At 52.0% G+C, this 14,196-nt stretch overlaps 1 protein-coding gene and 1 non-coding gene across 3 annotated transcripts in view; both read left to right on the plus strand.

Moving 5' to 3' along the window:
* The window catches only part of Gcn1 (GCN1 activator of EIF2AK4), a 57,538-nt gene that overhangs the window by 4,677 nt on the left and 38,665 nt on the right, over positions 1 to 14,196 (plus strand). For both annotated transcript variants that reach the window (XR_001784681.2, NM_172719.2), the window contains exons 2-15: positions 1,616 to 1,718; positions 4,786 to 4,849; positions 5,372 to 5,503; positions 6,327 to 6,435; positions 9,099 to 9,197; positions 9,283 to 9,417; positions 9,842 to 9,910; positions 9,994 to 10,102; positions 10,712 to 10,786; positions 11,210 to 11,338; positions 11,697 to 11,747; positions 11,988 to 12,086; positions 12,471 to 12,644; positions 13,605 to 13,757. Coding sequence is in view for 1 of the 2 variants with exons in the window: in NM_172719.2 (NP_766307.2) it covers positions 1,616 to 1,718; positions 4,786 to 4,849; positions 5,372 to 5,503; positions 6,327 to 6,435; positions 9,099 to 9,197; positions 9,283 to 9,417; positions 9,842 to 9,910; positions 9,994 to 10,102; positions 10,712 to 10,786; positions 11,210 to 11,338; positions 11,697 to 11,747; positions 11,988 to 12,086; positions 12,471 to 12,644; positions 13,605 to 13,757 (1,501 nt within the window). In the remaining variant the exon portion in view is untranslated. The remainder of the gene's footprint in view (positions 1 to 1,615; positions 1,719 to 4,785; positions 4,850 to 5,371; positions 5,504 to 6,326; positions 6,436 to 9,098; positions 9,198 to 9,282; positions 9,418 to 9,841; positions 9,911 to 9,993; positions 10,103 to 10,711; positions 10,787 to 11,209; positions 11,339 to 11,696; positions 11,748 to 11,987; positions 12,087 to 12,470; positions 12,645 to 13,604; positions 13,758 to 14,196) is intronic.
* Positions 11,156 to 11,216, plus strand: Mir7029 (microRNA 7029). The gene has a single exon (NR_105996.1). It is a non-coding gene; the product is annotated as a microRNA 7029 (primary transcript).

The following is a 14,196-nucleotide window of genomic DNA, read 5'->3' on the forward strand; positions in this document are numbered from 1 at the left end:
GCTGTTAATTAATTGCCTTCGTTAGAGAAACTGAACCTGAGAGCTGCCGTTGTCTGACTTGGCGTCCACAGCTAGTGAGACCGAGCTGGGATCCAGCCTCTTGGTCTTTCCCCATTAGTGAGAGCTGTGTGCTTCTCTTCTGCCAGAGTGGCAAGGTCCTGGCTTTCTCCCTGGGAGGTCAGAGTGTGACCCTGGTAAGGGAGAGCCTGCTGGGTGTACTGTGGGCCTTCCCTAGACTTCACAAACTGGGATTTTTGAGGTATAGTTTACATGTAAAAAAAAAAAAAGTACTGCCATTTATTTATTCATTCATGCATTTATTTATTTGAGACAGGGTCTCTTTATATAGACCAGGCAGGCCTTGAACTCACTGAAATTCTTCTGCCCCCTTCTGGGATTAAAGGTGCATGTTATCTTGCCTGGCTTGTACTGCCTTTTTAAATGTATTTGTTGTGTTGGGACTGTTGTAGGTTGTGTATCTTGATTATATCCACCCCCGCTCCCCCTCTCTCTACCCAGTGCCCCAGGACAGACCCTTTCCACATTCATGATCACTTAACGGAAATCTTTTTTGGGGGGCGGGGGGGGGTTTGGAGACAAGGTTTCTCTGTGTAGCCCTGGCTGTCCTGGAACTCACTCTGTAGACCAGGCTGGCCTCGAACTCAGAAATCCACCTGTCTCTGCCTCCTGAGTGCTGGGATTAAAGGTGTGCGCCACCACGTCTGGCTAGTTAACGGAAATCTTATTTCATGTGTATGTGTGAGTGCCTGTCTGTTTGTTAGTGCACTGTGTGTCTGCAGAGGCCAGAAGAGGGCATCAGGTCCCCTGGAACTGAAGTTCCAGATGGCTGTGAGCTGCTGTGTGGGTGCTGAGAACTGAGTCTCAGTCTTCCGCCAGATCAGCAAGTGCTCTTAACTCCTAAGCCATCTTTAAAAATAGGTGTATTTACTTTGTTTGGGTATGTACGTGTGCGTGAATGTGCTCTTGTGGGCCTGTGCCACACTGTGTGTGGAAGTCAGAGGATTGACTGTGGGTCCTTTGGTGTTTGGGTCCTCTGATTTGGTATTTGGTGCAGTTAGTGCTGCTGATGTGAGTGCGGGGGTGGGGCCGCCTGCTGGGGGGGACGGAGGTGGTGGTGGTGGTGGTCGTCAGTCTTCCAGTGCTCACCTCTTAGGAAAGAGGCTTTCCCTCACCCATAGTCATCAACCAGGGGTGAACTTTTGGGGTGTTTATGAAAGGATGCTTTCTGTCTAGAGGCTTCTGAACTTTGCCTTGCCTTGCCCGAGTTCAAGAAAAGTATGTTGAGTGGATGAAGACAGTGTATCTACACTGAGGGTGCTGTTTGTTCCCTGTGTCTGGAGATTCTACACCATCTAGGGACTTGATTGTCACAACTAGGGCAGGAGGAGAGTGGGCTGAAACTGGCTGTGACTAGTGGGTGGAGCTGAGAAATGCTTTTAAAACCCCATAATGCACAGAGGCAGCTTCCCATGACAAGATGTTATCCAGCCCCAGCTGTCAGAACGCAGCTCTGCCTGTGCACACACACACACACACACACACACTCAGCGTTTGTCATGTCTGTTGAAACTTTGTGTGGGTTTGGTCTTCGCAGGTTTCCGAGACACTGAAGCGCTTCGCTGTGAAGGTGACAACAGCCAGTGTGAAGGAGCGGAGAGAGATTCTCAGTGAACTGGGGCGATGCATCGCCGGCAAAGGTGTGTATTTGCCTGTTCCTGCACTGCTGTGTCTGAGGGAAGTCAGGGTGCGCGCTCTCTTTCTCCCTGAGCTGATGAGACGACCCTGCTCGTCTGCTTCTGACTACACCTTTTTTTTTTTAATGTTCTTCAAAACAGTTGAAACATTTGGGTCGGTGCAGGTAGGTTTGTTTTGTTCTGTTTCAAGACAGGATTTCTCCAGTTAGCCCTGGCTGTCCTGGAACTTGCTCTGTACTCCGGGCTGGCCTCAAACTCAAGAGATCCGCCTGCCTCTGCCTCACGAGCACTAGGATCAAAGGTGAGCCCCACCACCGCCCGGCCATTATTTGTAGGTTTTTTTTTTAAATTATTTATTATTTATTTAATGTATAAGAATACTGTACTGTTGCTGTCTTCAGACACACCAGAAAAGGGCATTGGATCCCATTGCTGATGGTTGCGAGCCACCATGTGGTTGCTGGGAATTGAACTCAGGATCTCTAGAAGAACAGTCGGTGCTCTTACCCGCTGAGCCATCTCTCCAGCCCCCTTATTTGTAGTTTTAATTATGTTGATTCTTGAGCAGTATACTGGGCACACAGATATTTTCTTTGTATGTCCACGGACATGAGAAGATGGTAGCAGGTGGCGTCCAGCTAAGTACCCTAAGTCTAGCTGAGATTGAGAGATGTGTGTTTTCTAATGCGCCCCGAGAACAGTCCCTACAGGCGCTTGCATTTTACTAACTTTTCTTTTTGCGGGGAGAGTAGTGGTGGTTGTTTGAGAAAAGGACTCCTTAGAATGGACTCCTTAGAATGGCCTTGAATCCCACTCTCCTTATTTAGCACTCAGTCCTGGAATTATAGGTGTGCACTACTGCACCAAACTCAAACAAACCAGCCGGCCTACCTTCCATCCCTCCCTCCAACCCTCCCTCCCAAGACAGGGTCTCCCTGGATGGACCCAGCTACCTTGTAGTGCATGTCTGTCCTCTGTCCTCAGCCTCCCCAGGGCTGAGCTTACAGATGTAAACCACCACATCTGGCTTTTCCTTCCAATCTTCTCTCACATTCCCACCTGCTGCTTCAAACCTGTTGTTGCCTGGGTAACAGGCAAGTTTGTTAAAGCTGTAAGTGGTGTCAGTTGCTGCGTGAGTTTCTCAGCTGTCCTGTGTGTGAGTGCTGTAGTGTATAATTTTATGCCTACTCGGAGGCGACTCTCTCAAGGCCCCAGTCTGTTAAGGCTGCTGTGCAGAGATGCCAAGTATATGCTTGTACTGAGCCGTGCTGGTTAGATTTCCCTGCAGGCTAACTGCCAAGTACTACATCCCTCACACACACACACACACACACACCCGTTTATGGAGTAAGTTTGAATTCTGCGTCTCAGTTTATGAACTACTCTGAGTCTTTGAGGGTGGTTTTGCTTTTCTGGCACCCTGAATGTACAGTTCCAAGTAAGTTGTACTTGTGAGGTGCTGTGGTGTGAACACCCAGCCTCCTTCCTGGAATCTGTAGCTTTCAGTCCTCTAACACTCCGGGCCTAGGCTGAACATGAGCTCCTGTGATGCCTCTCAAGGGCTGGTGAGGCGGGGGTGTGAGAGCATCTGCAGCTCGGGACAGCGGACACGAGCGCTGGGTGTTTCCTGTCATTGTTCCTGGTCTGTCAGCTTGGCTGCTGTTTCCTTAGTGCTGATAGCCCCACAGGCTCGGAGTTCTGCTTGTTTCCTCTCCATCGTTTGGGCTCCTGAAATGGGACGTGCTGAGAAAGCTCCTCCTGGGCTTCATCCACCTCATACAGGGGCTGAGTTTCCCCAGACAAATTTCTCTGCTGACTGCTTGCTCTGGTCTGCCGGGTCCTGCTTGTCCCAGCTGACTCACCAGCATGCCAGGGCATTCTTGTTCCGCCTGGCTGCCCCTCTGGCTGGCCTGCTGGCTTCCTGTTGTTTATTTTTTCCTTGGAAGGTGGGTTTACAGCAGAGCCCACTGGGTGGGGCAGTGCCTTGGTTTACAGAGCGGCCTGAGTGCTCTCCTCAGAGCCTTCTTCCCTGTCTTCCTGCCCTCTCTGTATTTCCCACAGTTGACAAATGCAGGTTTGGGCTTTCAGGGCTGTCTAGTTCCAGGCATGCCTGTCCTGTCCTGGTTCTTAAGCTTTTCTCCCCCCCCCCCCCCCCACCTTTTTTTTTTTTTTTTTTTTGAGACAGTCTCTGTAGTTCAGGCTCTCCTTGAACTCAACTATGTAGTCCAGGCTGGCCTAGAACTCACAGAAATCCACCTGTCTCTGCCTCTGCCTCCCTGAGGGCTGGGATTAAAGGCATGCATCACCACACCTGGTTTATGAACTGTAAAAAAATGTTGTCATTTTGTGTGCATGCCTGTTTGTGTATGGTATGCTTACAAGTGTCAGGATGCACACGTGAAGGACAGAGAACCTTCTGGAGGCAGCTCCTTCCTTCCTCCTTTACGTGGTCCCAGGGGTGAGATTAAAGTCAGGCTTATAGAGTATGCATGTACCTTTACCCACTAAACCACCTTGCCCACCAGTTTTTGTTTTGTTTAGTTTAGAAACAGGGTGTCTGTCTGTCTATATATTTTTGAGATAGTTTTCACTGTGTAGCTCTGGCTGGCTTGGAACTCACTATGTAGGTGACACTGACCTTTAACTCACGTAGATCTGCCGGCCACTGCTGCGATTAAAGGTGTGCCTCACTACATGTGGCCTTCCTGCTGACTTGTAGACCACTTATTAGACTGTATGTGAGCAAGTACCTTCCGAGCATCACCAACAGCACAGTTTAAAGCCAGCGCCCAGGCCGGAGAGCAGAGCAGGCAGTCGTAGCCCTGCTGAGCCCTGCTCTGTAGGGAGAGGGAGATGCTGGGGTCTTGGGCTTCTTCTATCCATCGTTGGTTTAGCAAGTGTCTCCTGCACTCGGGGCGTTTCTGTTCCATGTGCCTGTTTTCTCCTTGAGATTTTACAAGGTGCGGGGCTTACTAGGGCGTCTGGTACCAGGATCCCAGCTGACAGGACTGATGTAAGCGGACACTCACCGCTGTGCTTGTTGTTGAGACTCTGTGAACTCTGCTTTCAGATCTGCCAGAGGGAGCCGTGAAAGGGCTCTGCAAGTTGTTCTGCTTGACACTGCATCGATATAGGTGAGCCCCCAGAGACCAGGGCTTAGACCGTGCCATACAGCGACACTGTGTCAGAGAGACAGCATGGGGCAGTGGGGAGAGCCCCTAGTTGTTAGAGCCAGACTCTTAGGTTCATGCTCTTAACTACTGGATCCTGGGCAAGTTACTTAGCCTCCCTATGCCTCAGTTTTCTCATCTGCAAAATGGGGATGATAGCATTTTGTACCTCATGGGAAGTTGTTAGTGTGAAGGCCTGGGACACTGCCTGCCTTATTATAATATCTCAGCGCATGTATGCAATCATTAGCTGCACTTATAAAGCTATAAAGGAGTCATGGGGCATATACACCATGAGCATAGATTCTGCCCTTCTTGTCATCCTGTGCTCTTTCTGGGGTGAGGTGGGTTTATCAGGTTCATCTCTGTCCCCTAGGGGCCCCTGAAATGTAGGACCATGAGTGTCCCCCCGAAGAGCAGTGCTTGACTTCAGCAGCCCTGTCTCTGCTGAGGTCACATGTCACTACCCCTTCCTTCCCTCTTTAGAGACGCAGCCTCTCGCAGAGCCCTGCAGGCAGCCATCCAGCAGCTGGCCGAGGCCCAGCCAGAGGCCACCGCCAAGAACCTCCTGCACTCTCTCCAGTCTTCAGGGGTTGGCTCCAAAGCATGTGTTCCCAGGTACGGGCCTGGGGCTGCGGGCCTCCGGGGGGTGGTGCCAACTTCTCAGGTAGGCTGGTGTAGAGCCACTGGTGGGAGCACATCTGGCCCTCTTACCTTTGTACTCTGAATGGCACTAGAGAGCGCCTCTGAGTGGGGAGAGGAACCAAGTTAGTAGAGAAAAGATCCAGTGGGCCCGAGGCACTGGATGGGCAAAGCTTTATATACTTGTTCATGTACATTTTATGTGAATGAGTCTCTTACTGCACGTATGTCTGTATACTATGTGCATGCCTAGAACCTGAGGATACCAGGGGAGGGGGTCAGGTCCCCGGGACAGTGGGAGCTGCCATGTGGTTGCTGTGAGAATCGAACCCAGGTCCTTTGGAAGAGCAACCTGTGTTCTTGTTTTTTGGTTTTTTGTTTGTTTGTTTTGTTTTTTGTTTTTGTTTTTTTCGAGACAGGGTTTCTCTGTATAGCCCTGGCTGTCCTGGAGCTCACTTTGTAGACCAGGCTGGCCTCGAACTCAGAAATCCGCCTGCCTCTGCCTCCCAAGTGCTGGGATTAAAGGCGTGCACCACCATGCCCGGCTGCAACCTGTGTTCTTAACCCCTCTTAGCCGTCTCTCCAACCTCATCTTGTTTTTACTGTCCCAAACATCAAGGGATGGGATTTAGCCAGTGAGGCCTGGACGCTTGTCCTGTTTATCACTGATGGTGTTGGGGGAGGGTTCATACACACACACCATGCTGTGCCACAGGGTGAACATTGTTGTCCCCCCCCAATCCCCCGTGGAGGCTGGAACCCCGCACTAAGCTCTTCTCCTCCCGCTTCTCCTTTGTAGCAAGAGTAGCGGCTCAGCTGCCTTGCTGGCTCTGACCTGGACCTGCCTCCTAGTGCGAATTGTCTTTCCCCTGAAGGCCAAGCGGCAAGGAGACATCTGGAACAAGCTGGTAGGTCCCTTGTCTTTGGAGCCGTGGGGGGTCAGCTCTCCCCAGGGTGTTGAGGCGTCCTTCGCATCCGAGTGCTCTGCAGAGGCAGGCATTGGTGGCGGGTGTGAGTTCAGTACCGTAGGAATCACGTTCTGCGGCTCTGTGTCAGGCATGGTGTAGGGCCTTGCCTTCACGAGAGGCCAGGCTAGGGCTGACAACTGAAAGGCAGGCTGCCAGCGGCTACAGTGATGTCGATTGTGCTGTTTCCTGGCTAAGCAGTCTCTCACCTGTGTCTGGATTTCAGGGTGATAGAGGGAGACTCTGGCTGCTGCCTTGGTCATCTGATCTCCTCTCTTTTTATGCCTGCACCTTGCACATTCTCTGTTTCTCCTTTCCACCTGTCTGTTAACCTGGTAGGCCGGCTGGGACCTTCTCTTGATGTCTAGGTATGCTTGGTATAGGCCAGGGGGTGTGGTTGATCTGGAAGGAGTCTTAGGGGTGATGTTATGGGTCTCATATCTGGCCATGAGATTTGACAGAGCCACTTAGCTATGCACCTCAGAGAGACATTACCGGGAGCCTTGCAGTGGCCATAGGCACCTACATGTCAATGACAATTGGTATTGCATACCTGAAGCCATCTCATGGTAAAGTAGCCAGCCCGGTAGACAGACAGGTGGCCGTCTGTCTGCTCTCCTACCTAGATACCCTGAGGGACAGCTGGGGAGTGGCCTTTGGCAGTGGTGATGTAGAGCTCTGACGTCTCCCTGCAGCAGTTGGCATGAGGTTGACTCTGCAGCCCTCCAGAGCGTGGCTTTCATTGTCAGCGAGTGGCTTTCTACTAAGATGGTTAGTAATAGGCAAGGTCCTTGGCTTATCTCTGCTGAGTTCTTATAGCCTGTGGAACCTCACTGACCAAGTGAGTAGGAGGGTTGGCCGTAGCATGTTGTGTCATAGGACAGGATGCATCTGTTGTATGGGACTAGAATCTGGACTTTTCCTTTGCTGATCCTGTTGTCTGTTAGATACATGATTAATTCAGCCATTCACTGACTGGCCCTGTACGAGAGGCTGGGGCTGCTGTGTAGGTAACCCTGAGGAGCCCTTAGCTGCGGTGGAGCTTAAGCAGAAGCTCCTGGAGGAGACGTGCAGGTGCGGAGCCTGGGGCCGTGCTGAGGAGAAGCAGGGTACAGCCGGAGAATGTGGCTGAGGGCTTCTGTGAGGAGAGGTGACTCTTGATCATCTCAGAGAGAGGGAACCCCAGTAGGCTTCTGAATGTGATGTGGGCAAGCTTGTTTAATTGTAGAGCTCTTAATTAACCCTGGCTGATAGAGCAGTGTGGTAGGTGCACATAAGGATATAATCGTACAGAAGGCTATGACCCTCCCTAGCCACTGTGGTCCCTGGTGTTACTGGGTTTCATGACTGTAGAAGGGTTTTCTGTGATCTGATCATTTTTTTTAAGATTTATTTATTATTATATGTAAATACACTGTAGCTGTCTTCAGACACTCCAGAAGAGGGAGTCAGATCTTGTTAAGGATGGTTGTGAGCCACCATGTGGTTGCTGGGATTTGAACTCTGGACCTTTGGAAGAACAGTCAGGTGCTCTTACCCACTGAGCCATCTCACCAGCCCTGATCTGATCATTTATGGTCCAGTGGTGGAGATTTCCCTGGCTGGCCTGGAGCTCAGATCCGCTGACCTCAGCCTCTTGAGCGCTGGAGTTAAAGGCAGTGCCACGTGCCCAATGTCACCCTACTTCCCACAGCACTTAACATGCACCTGATGTTTAGTTGCAGTTGTTAATATCTGTGCTTTTTAATTTTTTAAAAATTTATTCTTTTGTTGTTGTTTTTGAGACGGTGTCTCACTTTGTTGGCTGGCCTAGAACTCACTGTGTAGACCAGGCTGACCTGGAACTCACTGAGATCTGGCTGACCCTGCCTCCTAAGTACTGAACAAAGGAGTCCACCATTCTTGCCTGTAGGATTTGGTCCTTAGTGGAGGACAAGTCTAGGCAGATAAGTATATTAACCAGGACTGTCTATTCTTTTTCTGAATGGCAGCTGTCTTACTGACATCGTGTCTTTTTTAAATTGTTGTTATTGGGGGTGAACTTGGGGCTTCATGCATGCTGTTCTGAGCTGCATCCCCATTTGTGTCTTTATTTGTTTAATATTGTTTTCTCTCTCTGAACTGGAAGATGTACGGCAGCACCTAGTCTCCTTGTGTATAGTAGGTAAATAAATGCACAAATGAGCAGTGTAGGTAAAAAACAGGATTTAGGGGGCTGGAGAGATGGCTCAGCAGTTAAGAGCACTGGCTGCTCTCGTGGAAGACTCTGGCTTGATTCCCAACACCTATGTGGTGGTTCACTGCTCTTTGTAAGCCCGGGTCCAGGGCACCTGATGGCCTTTTTTGGCCTTCTGCACACACATGCAGTGTACAGACATGCAGGCAGGCAGACTACCCATATGCACTCTCTGCATTCTTTACACCCATATCATTCTTCAGAGAAGGGGGCGGGGATGTAGGACAGGGGTTGGTAGAGAGAGGAGGGGTGGGATGGAAGGAGCCTCGTACCGATGAAGCTGGATCGATGCTGATGTCTGTGGCCGACTGAGGGTCACAGCATGCCTATGTCTAGGTTCTCCTGACTAAGTAGTCCCTTGGCCCGGCAGGTGGAGGTGCAGTGCCTGCTGCTGCTGGAGGTGCTGGGCGGCTCCCACAAGCATGCTGTGGACGGTGCTGTGAAGAAGCTCACTAAGCTATGGAAGGAGGTAAGGGAGGGGGTGGCGGGAGATAGACTGCGCCATCTCTACCTCCGCTGCTGTCTGACTCCCCGGCCACCCACTTCCTCTCCAGAACCCTGGGCTGGTGGAGCAGTACTTCTCAGCCATCCTTAGCCTGGAGCCCAGCCAAAACTATGCTGCCATGCTGGGGCTGCTGGTGCAGTTCTGCACGAACCACAAAGAGATGGACGCGGTCAGCCAGCATAAGGTAAGTGTCCAGCATGGCGCCGGTGGCCTTGCTGCATTGGGGCTCGGTGGAGTGGGGACTCGCTTTGTCCTGTGGCCTCTCCCTGTGGCTTGTGTGAATCCTGGCGTGGACACTGGGGTGACAGTTGTTGATTCTTCACCTGCGTGGGCAGTTGCCATGCACCAAACACTGCAGAGGACTGGGACCCTCATCACACTGAGTCAGAGATTGTTACCTAGTTAATTCCATCTGATAGATGTAACAGGAACTTGGCGAGTTGAGGGCTCTGACTTGGACTGAGGGGTAAGGAGAAGTAGGCCAGGAGAGAGCTGGGCAGAGCAAGTAGGGCAGAGTGTCAAGAAGGCTAGCGGGCTGGGCTGTGAGTGGTGAGCCCAGAGGGTGGGAAGCCATGCCTAACTGAAGCCGTGGACCTTCTGTCCTGTAGAGCACCCTGCTGGAGTTCTACGTGAAGAACATTCTGATGAGCAAAGCCAAGCCTCCCAAGTACTTGCTGGTGAGTGCACAGCTCGTCCTGGGCACTGCCCTGCACCATGCCCCTCCCCTGAGGCTGGGTGCCTGACTCTGTCTCCTCTGTAGGACAACTGTGCCCCCTTGCTCCGGTTCATGTCCCACTCAGAGTTTAAGGATCTGATTCTGCCCACCATACAGAAGTCCTTGCTGAGGAGCCCAGAGAATGTTATTGAAAGTAGGTTCCTGCTGAGTAGTGGTTGGGGGGAGCAGGTGTTGGCATGCAGTCCTGTTCCTATTGGCTTGGCAACAGGAGGGCTTGTGCTGTGAGTGTGATGTGTAGTCACTGTCAACTGAGGGGTATTTGTGTGTGTGTGTGTGGTGTGTGTGTGTGTGTGTGTGTGTGTGTGTGTGTGTGTGTGTGTGTGTGCACGCGCGCGCGCCCACAGAGGCCAAGAAAAGGCATCAGAACCCTGGCACTGGAGTCCTGGGTCGATGTGAGCTGCCTGCTGTGGGTCCTGGAAGAGCAGCTGCCACTCTTCAGTGCCGAGCCACTGCTGTAGCCCTAGCAGGTGCTGTCTCATTGGAGACCTGGAAAAGTCTCCACTTAGAGTATTTCCACAATTATTGAGGCTGGCGAACTTCCTGGAGACCATTGCAAGTAGTAACCCTTTCTCCATACAGTTTGGACTTGATGTGAAGAGCAGAGCCCTGGCTCAAGGGTATGATTGATGGCTTTGTGGCCTTGTCAAGATGAAAGGCGAGCTTGTCATCACACAGCTAACCAGGCTGGGCAGAACGGGCACCAGCTCTTGAAACTGACGGCTTGTGCTTTCTGTCCCCTTAGCTATCTCCAGCCTGCTGGCTTCAGTGACACTCGATCTCAGCCAGTACGCCCTGGACATCGTGAAAGGCTTGGCAAGTGAGTGTGCTGCCCACTCTGGACAAGCAGACCTCTGCAGCCCCTGATGCTCCTGGCAGTTCCTGTTGTATCTGACAGCTTTTTGTTGAAAAGGGGTGGGGAACAGCTCCTTGGGTTAAAAAGGTGGTTTCTGCCAAGCATGCAAACTCCAGTGTAATCCTGGAAACCCCGTGATGAAAGGAGAGAGCCCGCTCCCACAGTTTGTTCTCTGCCCTGTACTGTGTGCCATGGCAGCCCCTCCCCCAGACAGAGTAAATAAATGTTAAATAAATGAAAAGGAAAAGGCTTTTACTCCCTTCAAGGGGAGGAGGTCCTTTCCCGAGGTGGTTGATAGTTGAGGTCAGAGAGCCGGGACCCCTGGGAAGAGAGGTAAGTCTGGACGCTCGGCTGCCAGCGCCCTGAGCTGTGGCTCTGTGTGTCCAGATCAGCTGAAGTCCAACAGCCCCCGCCTGATGGATGAAGCGGTCCTGGCGCTTCGCAACCTGGCCCGCCAGTGCAGTGACTCCTCCGCCACTGAGGCCCTGACCAAGCACCTGTTTGCGATCCTTGGAGGTGAGCAAGGTTGGAACCTTCTCCTGAGTCTGCTCCTGGAGGAGCTGTGGGTAAGGGCACATCTCTGCACGTGAGAGCAAGAGCGCACACACAACCGAACGGAGGGCAGTGTCCGTGTCTTTAAGAATTGGTGATTTTGTGTGCATGTCAGAAAAGATGGAAAGAACGACGTGAAGATGGTAATAATGCCTTTGAGTATTGGAACATGGAATGTAATACTTTATTTTAGTCAGAAAGCAAAGGTTCTAAACTGCTGTGTTAGACCCAGTGTCACACCCGCAAGGCTGCTTCCGGAGTGCACATGCGTGTCATCAAGCGGTGCCGGTGTGAACGAGCACTTTTGTTTATCCCCTTGCAGGCTCAGAAGGAAAGCTAACCATCATAGCCCAGAAGATGAGTGTCCTTTCAGGTAGGGCTTCTTCCCTGGGCTGTGACCGTGTGCTGGAACAGTGGGGGAGGGTTAACCTGACTCTCAGGCTAGGAAACCCTGGAGGGAAGCTGAAGGAGAGCCTATGATGGAGCCTGTGAGGGCTCCATCATAGGCTGGGGAGGGCACGGCTGCTGGCCAACGTGCCCACAGGGCAGTCGCAGGAAGCCTTGTCTGTGGCTTTGTGCAGGGGCGGGGCCAACCCGAGAATCTGCCTTTCAGGGATTGGAAGCCTCAGTCATCACGTGGTATCGGGGCCGTCGGGTCAAGTCCTGAATGGCTGTGTGGCTGAGCTGTTCATCCCCTTCCTGCAGCAGGAAGGTACTTCCTTGTGGCATGGGGAGTGGGTGGTTTACACCCATTCTCTCACCTTACATCCCAGTCACAGTTGCACCCCTTCAGTCCCACCCTCATAGAGCCCTCCCCCACTGCCCCTCCCCTTCTCAGGGAGGAGGAGCCCCCCTTTGGTACTACCTCATCCTGGGGCATCCAGTCCCAGCAGGTGAGGCCCAACCCTCTTGACCGTGGTTTTCAGTCAGCCTTCCGAAAGGCTCTAAAGGCGTGCCTCCTTGAGTTAGCAGGGCTGGGGATTGTCTGACATGGTCCTGCCTCCTCCCCGGACTCTGGCTTGCCTTGTTACCCTGCTTGTTGTGGTTTGATGTGGTTCTAAGACATCAGACCGACTGGCCTTGTCCCTCACCCTAGTGCACGAAGGTACCTTGGTACACGCCGTCTCCATCCTGGCGCTCTGGTGCAACCGGTTCACTACAGAAGTGCCCAAGAAGCTTACGGACTGGTTCAAGAAAGTCTTCAGCCTTAAAACGTCCACCTCTGCAGTGCGGCACGCCTACCTGCAGTGCATGCTGGCCTCCTTCCGAGGTGAGCTGTCCTGCCTCCTGAGCACACTCCCCACGGGGCTCTCTCTCCGGGCTCACTTACTGAACAGTCGTCCTAATGACAAGTTTCTAGGTACCACAGTAGTGACCTCTTCCCTTGCTGGACTTTATCCAGAAAGAACCTACAATCAGAATGTGTTGTACTGAGATCACGAATTTAAAATGTCCAGTGCTACGTAAACTTGATTTTGAACCTTGTTTAAAAAAAAAAAGACCACTTCCATCTCTATGTGTGCTAGTTCTCCGGGCTGTAGAGGTGACGTCACAGTTGGGCAGTGTGGCTCAGGCCCGAAATGCCAGCGCTTGGGAGGTAGAGGCAGGACTTCCAGGTCATCTTGAGCTGCCTGCTGAATTTGAGGGCAGCCTGAAGTATATGAGTCGTTACAAACAGCAAAATGAGTCATGTTTAGCTGTAGTTGTAACTGGTTTGTAAAAGTTTGCTTTTTCATTTGAGACAGGGTTTCTCTCTCAGCCCTGTCTGGCCTGAAACTCACAGAGATCTTCTGCCCACTGGGATAAAGGCCTGTGCTAATTTCCTTAGTGTGTTTATTTCACAGGTCAGCAGCTGGCTTCAGCCTGGGGTTTGGGTCTAGAGGTTGCCTTGTGTGGGAACAGCAGGTTGGAGTTGGTTGCTTGAAGTTGGCAGTGGTTCTCTATCAGCCAGCTGGTGACACCCTGCCGTTCGCTTAGCCTCCCTGTCCTTGTCCAGGGGAGGGTAGCTGACGATCAGATTAATAGAATTCTTTTGATTTTCATTTATTTATTTATTTTAATTTAAGCTTATAGAATTTAAGTCACAGATTCGTCTCCTGTTCTTTGATATATTTAGCAAGTTAACTGAAGGACTTTAGCGGGTTCACACCTCGGTGGGTAATGTCTTCTCAAGTAATAATGTCACCCCTGCAGACCAGGATGTCGCTCTCTAAGGTGCTTCTCTCCACAGGTGACACACTGTTGCAGGCCTTGGACTTTCTGCCATTGCTTATGCAGACAGTAGAGAAGGCGGCCTCCCAGGGCACTCAGGTCCCCACAGTCACCGAAGGGGTCGCCGCAGCCCTTCTGCTCTCCAAGCTGTCTGTGGCTGACGCCCAGGCCGGTAAGGGGCTGCGGGTTTGCGGGGACCTGGGGGGTGAGGCTGTCTTCATAGTCCCTGCTCCTTCAGCTTCAGGGCTGACTGCTGTCTGCAGGAATGAGCTCAGGAGTGCAGCCACAGGAACTCCCCCAGCGGCCCCACCCCCACCCCACCCCTGCCCTCCCACAACCAGTGTCCCTGGCTGTGACTCCAGTGCTCCGGGCTGTGGGCTTGTTTGCAGCATTGTTAGGCTGAGGGTTAGGACCTTAGGTCTTGTTTCATTGTTGTTTGTTTCTGGGTTCCTGTTTATGTGTGTGAGGGTTTTGCCTGCATGAATGGGCATCACAAGCATTCAGTGCCACAGGGGTCAGAAGAGGGTGTCGATTCCCTGTCACTGGAGTTCTAGATGGTTGAGTTGCCATGGAGGTACTGGGAACCCGGGCTCTTCAAGAGTGGCAAGTGC

This window comes from Mus musculus, chromosome 5 (genome assembly GCF_000001635.26).
Source record: "Mus musculus strain C57BL/6J chromosome 5, GRCm38.p6 C57BL/6J".
NCBI classification, from domain to species: domain Eukaryota; kingdom Metazoa; phylum Chordata; class Mammalia; order Rodentia; family Muridae; genus Mus; species Mus musculus.